Below are 13,875 nucleotides of genomic sequence, written 5' to 3' on the forward strand. Positions count from 1 at the left end.
CTTTTGCAGCTTCTCGGGAAGAAGCAGCACATTAGAGCTCTACTCATTGACCGGATTTTGCTCCAGCATGAGGTTTGTTTAATAAAAACACTGCCTGGTCATGAAAAAAATATTGGTGGGTTTTTGAAAGGGTACACATTACCGGTGTAAACATAACTTTCCACTCATGATTCACCAAAACAACACAGTAATAATTTGACTGAGAACACTATTTTCTTCACATTTTTTTAATAGATATTTCAGTATATTATCATATTTTTTTACTTAACCACTGAAAGTCTGATGTCAAAAAAAGTCATAATTGACATGCAATCTAGAATTTAAATGAAGATTGTATTTTTGTGTGAATAGATGAGAAAGATGGTTGTGGAGGGGAGTGAATATAAAGTGGTTCATCAGGATCTGCTCTGTGATCTGCTGCTGCTTTCTACCAGCACGTATAGCCAGGTAAAAAAATAATAAAGTAAAACACACATTAAAAAAATCATGTAACAATAACATCATACGTCCTTCCTTATACACCATGCAAGAACTGAGTCTCTGGATCTGGACTAGTGTGTGATTTTTTTTTTATATTATATTTTAATATTTGTTAATATTAAAATGTCCCATCTAACAATGATGACAAAATCTTCCAAATCGTCCCAATTCAGTTTTGGATCACCTCCAAAATGTGTCTGTCTGTAACTGCTTGTGCAGGCCTGCTAACCACAAATAAACAAAACAAATCACGTAACTTGACAGAGTTAATTAAATAGTTAATGAAGAACTGATCTGCTGACTTCTATATTCATGATGGCACTTTTGATATAAGCGAAAAAGTGTGAGAATGCATGCATGTGCATCTGTAAAACTATGTGTGCGTGTTCGTCCTTGCAGGTACGCAGCAGGGCACAGAATGTGCTTATGGCTGCCTTGGGAACCTATAGTTTCTCTTACAGAGACCTCATTCCCCGAATCCTACAACTGTTGTCGCCACAACACACTGGTGTCACGCAGCAGCAGTTTAAGGTACTGTGCATGCAAACACATAGGAATGCATCACTTGTTTGTCATACTGGTCACTCTCCGTGGTGCTGAAATGTCATCTGTAGTGCTAAATTTTGTCCTCAGTAGGTGGCCTCATTGTCCTGCACTGGTCACTGCTTTGGAAGCTTTACTGCTTCCTTTTTGGCAAGTAGGCCTTGACCCATCCTACATCGTTGCCTCTTTCTTTCTGATATCTTCTTATATCTCAAAAAGAAAATGTTTCAGTATAGGAGTCATTATTAACCTTATACAGCCATTTTTTTAATGAAACAGTGGGTCCTCTGTGCAATGTACTTAGAAAATAGCAATGGCAATGCGAACAACTCCTAGACAAAAAGTCACTATTATCACCAGCTGTGGTTTGTATACACGGGAGAAGCTTTGCAGTTTCTGTATTACAGCACTGGCCTGTGTAAGCCTGGTATTCTAAGCAAAAAAATGTGATTTAAACCATTTTCACACATTCACTGCAGCCCTGAACTTTTCTTGAACTTACCCAACAGGGGTGCGTATGAAGATAAAAATTTGACACTGTCAGATCACAGATTAGCCGGTCTTTATCCTGCAAGCTCCCTCATACAAAACCTGTGACAGATTTCACTGTTGTACAATACGCTGGATGATTCACAGCTACCATATGTCATCCTGCGCACTTTTTCCACACTTTCACCACATGTATGAGTAATTCTAGTAATGTGACAAAGGACAAATGCAGCCTTATCCTGATATATTCATGTGTGAAAATGGTTTACGTTGCTGTTTCATTCTATTGTTTCCCATTCATTTGTGTAATTGGGCAAAAATAACTGTACTAGCAACATAATCATATTGTTTATAGTATTTGACAGAATATGTGGTTTTAAGCAAGATGCTTGACCTGAAATTCTGTCAAAATTGCATATATAAGGAAAAAAAACAAAACAAAAACAATTTAAAGACACTGTTCGAGGATTGAACAGTGCCCCTGGTTGCTCTGCTTCCACGTCTGCAATGTTGTTGTTTCGAATTGCTGTTTCTGTGGCTGTGATCAGATCCATCAGTGGGATTTGTCACAGTGCCACAGCAAAGTTCAACCGTTTTGCAAGGATGTTTTTCTCTGCTTGGGTGAGTTGTCTGTCAGACAAATTTTTCACCCACTTGTCCACATCAATTGTCATTGATCAATGGTCATTAATCAGTGGTTGTTGATCAATGGTCATGACAATTTGCATATTAATGATCAAGAAACGGACCTCACGGCCCATTATTTGTCAGTGGTGCTAGTTTCAGTCATTGTGGAGATGCACTGTTTATATTACTGGGGAAACCTGCAGTCAGCAGTCTCAGATGTTTCTCCCACTACATCCAGATGATAAGAATGAACTTTTTGTCAATTATCTAAAAGATTAACGAATTTAATTTAGTTTCAATAAATATGGGGTAACTATGTTACATGAAGCAGGTGACACACAGCAGCATTTTTTGGCTGAGGTAGTTTGTGATGCTGGTTTCTAGTGCCTTTAAAACACAATAAAATTAATAGTAATAATTCCACATGTTAATAACCCATACAGAGAATAACTGTTTAACCAAATAAAGATTTACATAGAGACGCCTTGAAATTTCCAATCAATGCTCCAAATGTTACTGAACCCAGAACTGTGAAGAACCACAAAATCACTCAGCACTTGCGGAGCCCAATGTAAACACGTAAATATTAGATTTAACATGTTTAGCTTCTTAAGCACATTGCAAAAGTGCACACTTACAGTTATCATCATCATAACTTATAGTATCATTACATAATATCACAAGAATGTTCTAAATATTTAAAAAACATGACCATCATTTGCAAATTTTTGAAGCTGCAAAGATACACCTAGTATCTCTTTTAATGTTTGTACACATGTGCATTTTTTTCACAGGGTGCTCTGTACTGCCTTCTGGGTATGTACAGTGGTATTCCTATGGCCAGTGCAAGGGACTGGGAATGGGTTGGGCAGGTGTGGCCCGCTCTGGTCCGCTGCGGCTTATCACCCACAATGAGCCTGGAAAAACCCTCAATCGGTCGTCTGCTTGATGACATCACTGACAGGATCCTTCGCCAGCATGACACTATCGGAGTCAACTTCACTGTGAGCAAAGTGATCATTAACCATCAAAATGCTACCATCACCTGATACTTTTTGTAACTGTGTGCTGCTCCCCTTTGCCCACTTCTACCTCTAGGTGTCTGAGGGATGTGTAGAAGTAGCCATTCAGATTGCACAATCGAAAAATCCCACACCTTGTTTAGAAGCACCATCCAAAGAGGAGATAAAAGAAGGGCTTCAGCGTCAGCGAATTAGAAATGTGGTTGCTGCACGGTAGGGATAACAAGTAGATTTCTCTTGTTCATTGAAAGTCTTTTTGAAGTTTTTCGCATGATATCCCATGAAGATTCTATATTTTTGTCATATTGAACATGACACAGCCACCACTGGCTGCTAGGCCAAAATGTGTATTCCCTAACAGGTTGGCAGTGGCTTGTGGAGGTTGCTGGGAGAAATGGTTTGGTTTGCTGGTGGGTTGCCACATTTACCTGTAGTTTTTTTTTTTTTTTTTTTTTGGGGGGGGGGGTAAATTTTTCTGCAAATACTTGCTAATTACTTGAAAATATATGAAGCAAACTTGAAATGCAGAAGGTTTGTGCCTCAGCGCCATAGCCAGTCTGGGAATACTTTCCCCCTCTACACCAGTGGTTCCAGGCTCTAAGTCTGTGTGACTGGGCCCTAATGCAGTTGATCACTTGATTGATGTTGGCACCATGATTGTCACATTTTGAAAATGGCAGACAAGTTAACATTACGTGATTAGTGGTCATGTGTCTGCAAAACCCGAATATTCCTATAATATATTATTAGGTTTGTAATATATAAAATTTTGGTAGTTTAGTAGCCGGGGGTGGTACTACTAACCAACACCTGTTTTTATTTTGTACAGGAAATATGAAAAGTTAGTCAATGACCTCTTGGACTGCCTTGAAGACAGAGACTTGTAGGTTTTCTCTCCAACTGTTTATGTGTTTTGAGATGTTAGAATACACTAAAGCTGTTTTCACACATAAACTTCCATTTCTGTTTACGCTACAGAGGTGCACAAAGAGCCAAATATCCAATACAGTCGGATTTGACATTGGTCCGTCTTTGACCTGCCAAGTCCCTAGTACAAAGTCTAAGTGATGTTGAATTCCGCCATAAAAAATACATTGAATGTCATGTGTGCTACCTCCTGCAAGCTTTATCGAGCCATCTCTCTTGCCTAAACCAAGGAAGTATTTCCAGTAGTGCAAACATGTTTGAAACCGACTATTTCCTTCTGTGTGCTACATGTGAAACCTGGAAAATATCCAAACCAAGTCTCCAGAAAACTGTCCAAAGATTCTGTGTGAAAACAGCATGAGTAAGCTACATAGTACTGTAGGTCATCCAGAGTTGAGGGGACCAGAGTTGAGGGGACCTGCTGGTAAAAGCACAAGCACCTTTAGATTTAAGCTTTGAGTTTGGAGTAGCCCTAAGGGAACCACCTGAGGATCTAAAGCTGCAGACTGGCTTATACGGAGTCAACATTTCTGCTAGGGAGCTTGGGGCCAGGCCCAGACAAGCTTTAAAAGTGATTAGTAGAATCTTAAAATCAATTTGAAAATGTAGAGCCAATGGAAAGAAGCCAGGATGTGACGCTGTCTGCTTGTGCTGCTTGTAATGCTTGGCAGTAGAAAATAGAGCTGAGACATAGAACTGCATTTCTATTATTACCAACTCTTTATTTTTTTATATATGCCTGTGATTCAGACCCTGGAAGTTTGAGCACATGGCCACAGACTGGCTATCTCTCTTGTTGAGGGAAGATCACCCACTTCCCCCTGACGCTGTCCTCTACTTCACACAGAGCCTCGTGCATGATTCCATCAGCATACGCAAGGTCTGTGTGTATGTGTATATCTGTATGAGCTTTGGTTCATGTGAAGTTTCCAGTACACTGTATGTTCCAGACAAGCCAGGGTCAGATAGCAGGGAATCCGAGCATTTTATAGTAAAGCTGAACTATAATGAAAACCCAGATCATTATCAGAGTCATTATGGTTGAATTAATAGTAATTTTAGCTCATATGACTGAAGAACCAGTGAGCTCCTACCATTGCAAGGCATATTAGGCAGATTTTAGTAAGCTTGGAAGTAAATTTATTTATATAGTGCCTTTCACAAATCACATACAAACAAATATAAAATAAAATAAAATGAAATGCCACCTGATTGCTACTTTTAAAAAATTAAGCTTAAGGTGTTTTTTGACATCTGCTCAGTTTATAGATGATAGAAAGGAAGTCAGTGTTCCAAAGAAGGGGGCTACAATTGCAAAGGCTCTGTCTCCTTTAGGTTTTAGTCTAGATTTGAGGATAACAAGGATAACAAGGCCTGATCATAAGACCTGAGAGTCCTGTTGGTGACATATGGCTACAAAAGTTCAGTTATGTTGGAGGGCACTTCACCATGCAAGGTCCTAAAGGTGGAAAACTGAATTTTGAATTGAATTCTGAATCTAATGGGGAGCCGTGGGGTCAGCAGAGGTGTGTTGTGAGAGCACTTGAAGGATCTGTTGCAGCATCGTTTTTGTGCAAGCTGTAGACCCAAGGAGGTTTTACTGAGGGAGACGAAGACTGAGTCGCAGTGGTTCAAACGAGATAAAACAAAAGTATGAGTTAGATATACATTTAGATATAATACGGGGAGGTTTACTGATATTTCTTAATTGATGAAAACAAAAACGAACCAGACCCTTAACCAGTTCTTTATCAGAACTTGCCCCCGGGTTGCTTATGTGTACTTTAACGTAGCTAGAGAGCAATCCTGGATTTCCAATAACCCGGGGAACCAGGCTGTCTGGGGCATAAATAATGATCTCTATATTTTTATTTTCATTCAGATGGAGTAAATAATCTAACATTCATGATTTTTTTTAACAGTTCAAAGATTTTTTAAAGATAAATAATAATTTAAAAAACAGGTTTAAAAGTGATGTAAAGCTGAATATTACTGGCATAACATTGATAAGTGATGTGAGTAAATGATCACAAAAGCTGACATAAAGAGAGAAAATGGAATACAAGTGAAACAGGATCCAGAACAGAACCCTGTGGAACACCGTGTGTGATGATTTGGAAATAGATGTGGCTGTTCGCCCAAACTCACGGTCAAGGTTTTCCATTTCCATTTTCACAGCATAAACTGCACAATACTTAAAATTGAATTGTTTTTTTATTATATTATCACTGAAATCTGAATAAGTGAAAAATATCTCTTGTTCTTTGTTCCTCTCTTAGCAGCTTGCAAATTAGTGCCACAAAGACTAAAAGCAACTACACAAAAACAAGAGGAATCAGATTTAATCCTAGACCAGACACTGTGTTTTTGGGCATGAGTCAAGAATCAATTTGCTCATCAATACTGACAAATACACATATAATGGGATAAAATGCTAGATCTTTATAAGGCTGTGAGATCAGCAGAGGATCACGAGCACAGAAGGTGGTCACACTGAGCCAGACAGCAGTTGCTACACAACGTGAGAGCTGCAGGTTTTGAAAAACGCACATTAGCGCTCTGGCTAAAATCCCCTTTTTTATTTAACTTCTCTTGTCCTGCTCATTAGCTTGTTGGATAACCGAACACTTGCTGTGTAAAAGCGCTGTGCTCACATCAATTTGCAGGATACATAATTAATTGCTCAGCTGCAGACCATTAAACAGCATGTAAACATACCTGCAAGTGTCACTGAAATCCAGTTAGAATCTGTTGTGCTTTCAAATCACAACTTGCAACACAGTTTGCAGTTACTGCTACTTACCCAAAATATAGACAAAATACTTCTTCCTTTTTAATAATGAAAAAAGAGAAAATTTAAAAATGTTACAATGACTGCAAAAAGAGGTAATGAATGATCTTATGATTATATATATTTTTGCACTGCAGTCTAGTCATCTGCACATTCAACAACCATTTCTTTTTATTTATTTATTTTTTTCTCGGTAAAAGCGGCTCATGCAAAGTGTAGAATTTATTGAAAACACAGCTAGAGTTTCACTTTTACAGTTATTTGTTTGTATTCAGGTGTGTGATTGAGCAAAATGTCATACCTCTCCAAAGCATAACTGAACAGCGCAGACAAAAGAAAAGAGTGTGAGCTAAGCAAAAAGAGACTTGTGCAAAAAGTGCAATTTAATGGAGCTAAGACACAAAAACTATCATAAAAAGCAGAAGCAATTCAAAGATTAGCTACAACACTGAGACCAGGCTGTTCTCCAGTTCGCTATCAAACGACTGCCGGTAGTGTCAGCATTTTTTAATACCCACAGCACTTTTACTGGCCCTAAAGGATCCCCTGTGACTGTGGCTAAAACTGTCTCCCTGTAGAGGTCAAGTAGGGTCACTACAGTTTGTGGCAACACTTACGATGATAAACTTGTTTCACTCTTGTTTTGGGTAATATTTCCCACCTGTTAGGTTGCAATCTCGGCAATGGCTGGTATCCTGAAGCAGCTGAAACGACTGAGTAAGAAAGTGGCCGTAAAGCCATCAGATATCAGTGAGTTTATGTTCAAATGCACACAATCAACCACCAACTACATTATTCAGCTTTCATGTTTATTTCTAAAGCAGGATTTTTAGTTTCGAACTTTAATAAGATAATAGTTATAATCAGTTGAAATCAACCACTTTGAAACAATAACATCTAAATTTGCTTTAAAAATTGCTATAAACCACAAGAGCTTTCCACCGCAAACACACATTCCCCCACAAATAAGACTAATAGCACTCTTGTGTATGAGTGTAAAGGGTGCTTTCTGTTATTGCTTTGTATTTGTAGGTGGGATCGAGGAAACTGATGGGCTGTGCGTGGGGGATCGGGAGGGAAATCGCTGGCTGCAGTACGACAGCAACAACCTACCTCTGACTCAGGAAAAGTGGGACTCTCAGTGTTTTGTGGAGAAGACACACTGGGGATACTACTCGTGGCCGAGGTGAAGACCCTGACTGAGAGATGAGGCGTTGGATGTAGAAACTGAAAGGCTGATTAACTGCTTGCTTGCAAGGAGCTAAGTAGCTGATTGACTTAACTGCGTGGTTGATTTGATGCTTGGCTTTGTGGCGTTGTGACCACGTTTATGCGTGTATGGCTAAGTGCCGGATGACGCGGCTCTGAGTGGATGGATAACTAGCAGGGTGTTGAACTCGCCTTCTGTCACGGCCTGTCCCAGATAAGGCTGACGGAACGACTTACTGTCTGGCCTAGATAGAAGAATTGATGTATAAGTATAGCGCTGGGTGCCTGTCTTCTGTCTTGGTATTCAGACGCTTTGCTGACTACTGACTTTATAATCATTCATTTATCCTTGCTGCTTGTTTGAAGACAGTATGTGTCTATCCAGATTTTTCCTTTGTGTTGTTATCTATAAATCATCGCAGCCTCTTCTTTGTCTCCTGCTCCTTTCAGAGAAATGATGATCTATGCATCTTCGGAAAAGCCAAAAGATGACCTGCCATACGAGGAGATGAGTGAGGTGCGTGCTCATACAGGGCCACACACAGAATCATTCAGCGAAGCCTCTCTATACCTATTATTACATTTTGGCTGTGTTTGTGTGTCACACAGGGTGAAAAGATCATCTTTGAATACTTCTCGGACCCAGAATTTATTGATCAGCTGATCGAGTTTCTCTCTCTGGAGGATCGGAAAGGAAAGGACAGCTTCAACCCTCGACGTTTTCTCCTCTTCAAGGTGCAGTTGTCATCCTCAATCGATCTGACAGACCTTATACAAAGTAGTGACGCAGCATAATGACACTAGCCAAGGCTGAATCGAACTCCACAGTGCTGCATTTTCTATCATCAACTTTTGTGATTCATTTTTCTCCATCATGCAGCGGTTTACTTGCGTCAAACAAAACCCTGCTTTCCTTTTTTCTCCCTTTTTTCCTGGTAAAAATACACACACACAAACTCACATGTTCATGCTTGATTGGCAGGGGCTCTTTCGTAACTATGGTGACGCATTCCTGCCATTACTACGGCCTCACCTGGAGCAGCTTGCCAGTGACCCCCATGAGAGCTCCCAGCGCTGTGTGTGTGAGATTACTGCAGGGTTAATCAGAGGCAGTAAACACTGGAGCTTCGGCAAGGTACTGGACACACACACACACACACACACACACACACACACACACACACACAGTGAGAAACGTACACACTGCACCACTTTTTGATAAGAAGAGTCAATATTAATAAAAACTTCCATTATTGTGTATGTGTGTGCGTGTGCCTCAGGTGGAAAAGTTATGGCAGCTTTTGTGCCCTTTGATCAAGACGGCATTAACCAACATCACAGTGGAAACCTACACAGACTGGGGAACCTGCATCGCTACTGCTTGTGTGAGTTGCTCACATGCATACAAATCCACTATAGTGAAGATAACTGTTAAACAAAAAAACAAAAACATTTTTTTGTTTAATTGCTAAATAAGATGTTCAGAAGCTGATATTTTAAAAATCTACAGAGCATGTGAAAATTGTCAGATTTGCCTTGACGACACCTTTTAAAGCACAAACTCTTCCTTGCTATTCTATTATTGTTCCTTTATGGTAGTGCAGTGCTGGCTCACATTTGTACTATTGTATGCATTGTATGTGAAAACAACTGATTGACTATGTTTAGTGTTAATGCGAGTATGCTACCCTAACAAGTAAAACCAAGTTGAGATATTAGATATTAGGTCTGCTAAATCTGTGTTTATTAAGCATTTATACTCACCAGGCAGAGGACTGTACTCAGATAGGCTGCGGTATTTAAGCGATGCTTAGCTGGTACTAAGGGGCCCAGAGTGTAGAAAGAAATGCAGTCTGCCCGTTCTCCTGTGACATCAACAAAGCATTTTTTCCCAGAAGCTGCTGCTCACTGGATATTTTCTCTTTTTCAGACCATTCTCTGTAAACCCTAGAGATGGTTGAATCAGCTTTCTCCCCCATTCTGATCAAATTGATCTCTAGGTCACCTTGATCATGTCTACATGCCTAAATGCACTGGATTGGCTGATTAGGTATTTGTATAAATGACAGTCCATTTAGCTGCATTATTGACTGTGTTATTCATTACACATTCCTTTGAATTAAACAGAACGGCTTTGCTTACCATAACCTGTTCTTGCCTTTTCTTATTGGAGCATAAAACGTGCTGTTTGGAACAATGAGGGCATAAGGCTATACCTGAGCTATCCAGTTTTTTTATTATGACTATGCAAAAACAAAACAATAAAAAGCCAATGAAAATTATTTTTGTTCGTATTGAATGCTGTCCAACAGGAGGGAAGAGAACCCAGGAAACTCCACTGGCTGTTTGAGTTGCTGATGGAGAGCCCCCTCAGCGGAGAGGGCAGCTCATTCAGAGATGCCAGGTAATGTATGTGTGTGCATGATAACTGCATACAAAGTATTTGCAGTATTTAAGAGGTTTCTGATTTCAGGCTGCAGTAGTAACCTGAGCTGACGTATGCTGAGCAGACATGCCCGCAATAACACAACGACCCCCCATTCTTCCATCTGCCCCCTCTCTTTGTCTCTGTCAGTTTGCTGTATGTGCTTCAGGGAGGTCTGGCTCAGCAGCAGTGGAGAGTTTCTGAACTGCTGCACAGGCTGCTAGCCTACCTGGAGCCCAAACTCACCCAGGTGTATAAAAATGTCAGGGAGCGCATTGGCAGGTGAAGAACTTATTCTGCATTACATAATTGTGTCTAAATGAGTTAATCTCATTAGCTTGTGTGTACTGTTTGGGTTGTTCAAATTAGAGGCTCGTTATTTATCTCTAACTCTGTCTCATCTGCTCCCGTACTGTATTTCCCTCTCATCTCTCCCCTTTCTGCTCCCTTACCCTTTTTGTGCTCTTTTCTCTCCAGTGTCCTGACCTATATCTTCATGATAGACGTGGCTCTGCCCCACACCCGGCCCACTACCTCCCCCCATGTGGCAGAATTCATCACACGGGTCCTAGAGCGACTCAAGCCCCTCACAGCGGAGCCGGAGATCCACAACCACGTACACGAGGAGAACACCCAGGAGACAGATGAGCGCACCCAGGCTGTCAAACTACTCAAGACGGGTCAGAATGTGGATGAAAAGAAGTAAACTGTGTGTCTTTTAGGCAGGAAGGCCAGGGACAGACAGTGGCTGCATGTCTCTCTCTCTCTCTCTCTCTCTTGCTATATAAGCTTGTTCTCTTGGTGAAATAGACAGTCATACTAAAACTAGATGGACCAAATTAAAAGCTGTGATTCTTCATTGATCTCACCTTTCAAATTTATTTTAAACGGTAGTGAGGTGTAGATCGATAGGAAATTTCGCCCGTGTGTGTTCAAGCATGTCAAAAAGGAATTATGGAAAGGAGTCCAACTCAATATTTGGATAGGTCTCTTTAGTATAATATGTAATTTGTCCAGGTCACATAAGGAAGTCATTTAAACTACATTTCATATTGATTTTGCTTTCGTCATAGAGGCTAGTCTAATTTAACCAATTGTATTCAGGCAAAATGAAATTTCAAGCATTCAGAAGCAAATTGTCTTTTCGATGAAGGAGTGTTCCTGCATAACATTTATAGTGGAAAGACAATGCAGCAAAGAGTCAGAAGTATGAATTTGCCATTTTTGAGTCTAGCTGTGTTGTGTTGGCACAACCTACATAAATATGAACTACAATTTGATTACAAAGATAGTAGCTTGCTGAAATGAAAAGAATAAAAATTCAAAATTTGAAGTGATGTAGGTGAGCAATTGAATTTATTAGTTAATTGTATGGCTGAGTAATGTATTATCCAGACAAAACAGATAAAGAGTTGCAATTGTTACCAGCATTGATTAAAAACATATATAAGGTGTTACTAATAAAAATGTAAATAGCTAGCTGAAATAGAAATACGTGAAACGATCTAAGGAAAGTATGAAAACCTTAAAAGTAGCAGTTTAATTGTTGTGAATTAATAATCAAAATAGTTAAAACCGCTAATAGAATTACTGATTAAAAAATGAAAGTGGTATTTCAACATAAAGATAAAAATGAGCAGGCAGGTGGGCAGACGACATGAACACAGAGGTCAAAGGTCAATTATTTATATTATTGTGTATGAATTTTCTAATTTACTGAAAATCACATGTTAAGGGAGTAATACCTTCAAGTAGCAGATTAATCATTTAAATAGAAAAAAGTTAACAGTCATAGTCAGCTCAACTGTCTAACCCTAAATAGTAATTCACATTCAGTTATAATGAGGTAAAATACATGCTTTTGAACATGAGAGGTTTTTGTGATTAAATGATTCTTGAGACCATTATATAGATTACATTAGATGAAAGAGGATAGGCACCACTGGCAAAGTTTTATAATGTTAAATACTTTAAACTAATACCTATGCAGAATGTTTTTCCAGTGAAAGATAGAGAGACACATATGCAAACCTCTACATATAAAAATTACCTAGCGATTGAGGATAGAATGTTATTTGAACTTAAAGATTTTGTAACTATTTTTGCAGATTTTATTGTATTACAGTAGTCACGCCTGCTTCGTTTTTTTTTTTGTAGCTTGCCACAGACTGAATTTAGATCTCATTTTTTTGCCTCAGTATTTGTGCATTGCTGCTCTTTCGGTTTCTGTTATTACTGTAATCTCCATTATACAGACAAATATCTGGCTGTGGAATTATACAAGTCATTAGATACTAAATAATGATAGATTGTGTTTTATTACCAGAGCCACGCAGCTCCAGTTCTGTGGGGGTTTTTTATCATTTGCCAGCAATTCAAACTCTCCTTGTGTGTTTATGTGTGTATATATGTGCTATTTGCAGTCTTAAAATGGCTGATGACGAGTGCAGGGCGAACCTTTACCACTCCTGTTCAACAGCAGCTACAGCTCCTGCCTCTACTCTTCAAGGTAAGAACAAACACGCACACACACACAGGTTCTAGCACAGCATTATTACCCACTCAATCTTACTTGCCCATTAAACTCAATTTCTCTCTTCATTTACTCAAAATGGTGCGTTGCTCCTTGTCTTTCTACCTCTCTCCCTCTCTCTCTCTCTGTTTTCTTTCTCCCCCTGCAGATTGCCCCGGTGGAGATTGATGAGAGCTATGATGAGATGAAGCAGGATGCACGTACGTGTCTCTCTCTCATGTCTCAGGGCCTGCTGTATCCTGAGCACATCCCTCTGGTTTTGGCTGCACTGGAAGAGGTAATATGTACACACAAATCCAGAAATACTCGCAAAAGCACACACTCACAACTGCCTCACCTGCCTGCTGTCAATGTTCCAAGCCTAATCTCCCAAGGTATTGTGTTAGACTAAAAACAACCTATGCTATTTTAATTAGCTCGCAGATTTTCTGCGGTGAGTTTTTATGTGAGTGGTACCCAGTGTTGGTCAAGTTACTTGAAAAAAGTAATCAGTAACTAATTACTGATTACTTCCCCAAAAAGTAATCCCGTTACTTTACTGATTACTTATTTTCAAAAGTAATTAATTACTTAGTTACTTAGTTACTTTTTAAAAACACGATTTACAACCTGAGTAGGTGATAAAGTGATAGATCTTTCAGCCCAATTCTACTTTTTCTGCATAATCCATCATACAAAATGTAATCAAATGGAAAAGTCTCTTTTTAAAACTTTTATAGTTTTATTAATTTTAATCTTTTAACTTTATGCATCAAGCAAAAATTTAATTATATGCAACATTCTCTGACTGGAAGAAATTTGTTTAATATTTAAACCTATTTTCTGCACA

The 13,875-nt window shown here is 39.2% G+C and overlaps 1 protein-coding gene across 1 annotated transcript in view; it reads left to right on the top strand.

Moving 5' to 3' along the window:
• Positions 1 to 13,875, top strand: part of LOC146626886 (proteasome activator complex subunit 4B-like) — a 48,882-nt gene that overhangs the window by 25,220 nt on the left and 9,787 nt on the right. Inside the window, exons 26-43 of the mRNA XM_085360890.1 lie at positions 10 to 72; positions 352 to 447; positions 880 to 1,011; positions 2,934 to 3,143; positions 3,238 to 3,374; positions 3,991 to 4,044; positions 4,839 to 4,968; positions 7,548 to 7,629; positions 7,912 to 8,065; positions 8,539 to 8,605; positions 8,698 to 8,823; positions 9,071 to 9,223; positions 9,369 to 9,473; positions 10,401 to 10,492; positions 10,664 to 10,795; positions 10,991 to 11,193; positions 12,937 to 13,022; positions 13,195 to 13,323. Of these exons, the coding sequence (XP_085217016.1) occupies positions 10 to 72; positions 352 to 447; positions 880 to 1,011; positions 2,934 to 3,143; positions 3,238 to 3,374; positions 3,991 to 4,044; positions 4,839 to 4,968; positions 7,548 to 7,629; positions 7,912 to 8,065; positions 8,539 to 8,605; positions 8,698 to 8,823; positions 9,071 to 9,223; positions 9,369 to 9,473; positions 10,401 to 10,492; positions 10,664 to 10,795; positions 10,991 to 11,193; positions 12,937 to 13,022; positions 13,195 to 13,323 (2,151 nt within the window). The remainder of the gene's footprint in view (positions 1 to 9; positions 73 to 351; positions 448 to 879; positions 1,012 to 2,933; positions 3,144 to 3,237; positions 3,375 to 3,990; positions 4,045 to 4,838; positions 4,969 to 7,547; positions 7,630 to 7,911; positions 8,066 to 8,538; positions 8,606 to 8,697; positions 8,824 to 9,070; positions 9,224 to 9,368; positions 9,474 to 10,400; positions 10,493 to 10,663; positions 10,796 to 10,990; positions 11,194 to 12,936; positions 13,023 to 13,194; positions 13,324 to 13,875) is intronic.

This window comes from Diplotaxodon limnothrissa, linkage group LG8, assembly GCF_057381915.1.
Source record: "Diplotaxodon limnothrissa isolate DT_005_m linkage group LG8, D_limnothrissa_male_GT1.1, whole genome shotgun sequence".
In the NCBI taxonomy this organism is placed as follows: Eukaryota; Metazoa; Chordata; class Actinopteri; order Cichliformes; family Cichlidae; genus Diplotaxodon; species Diplotaxodon limnothrissa.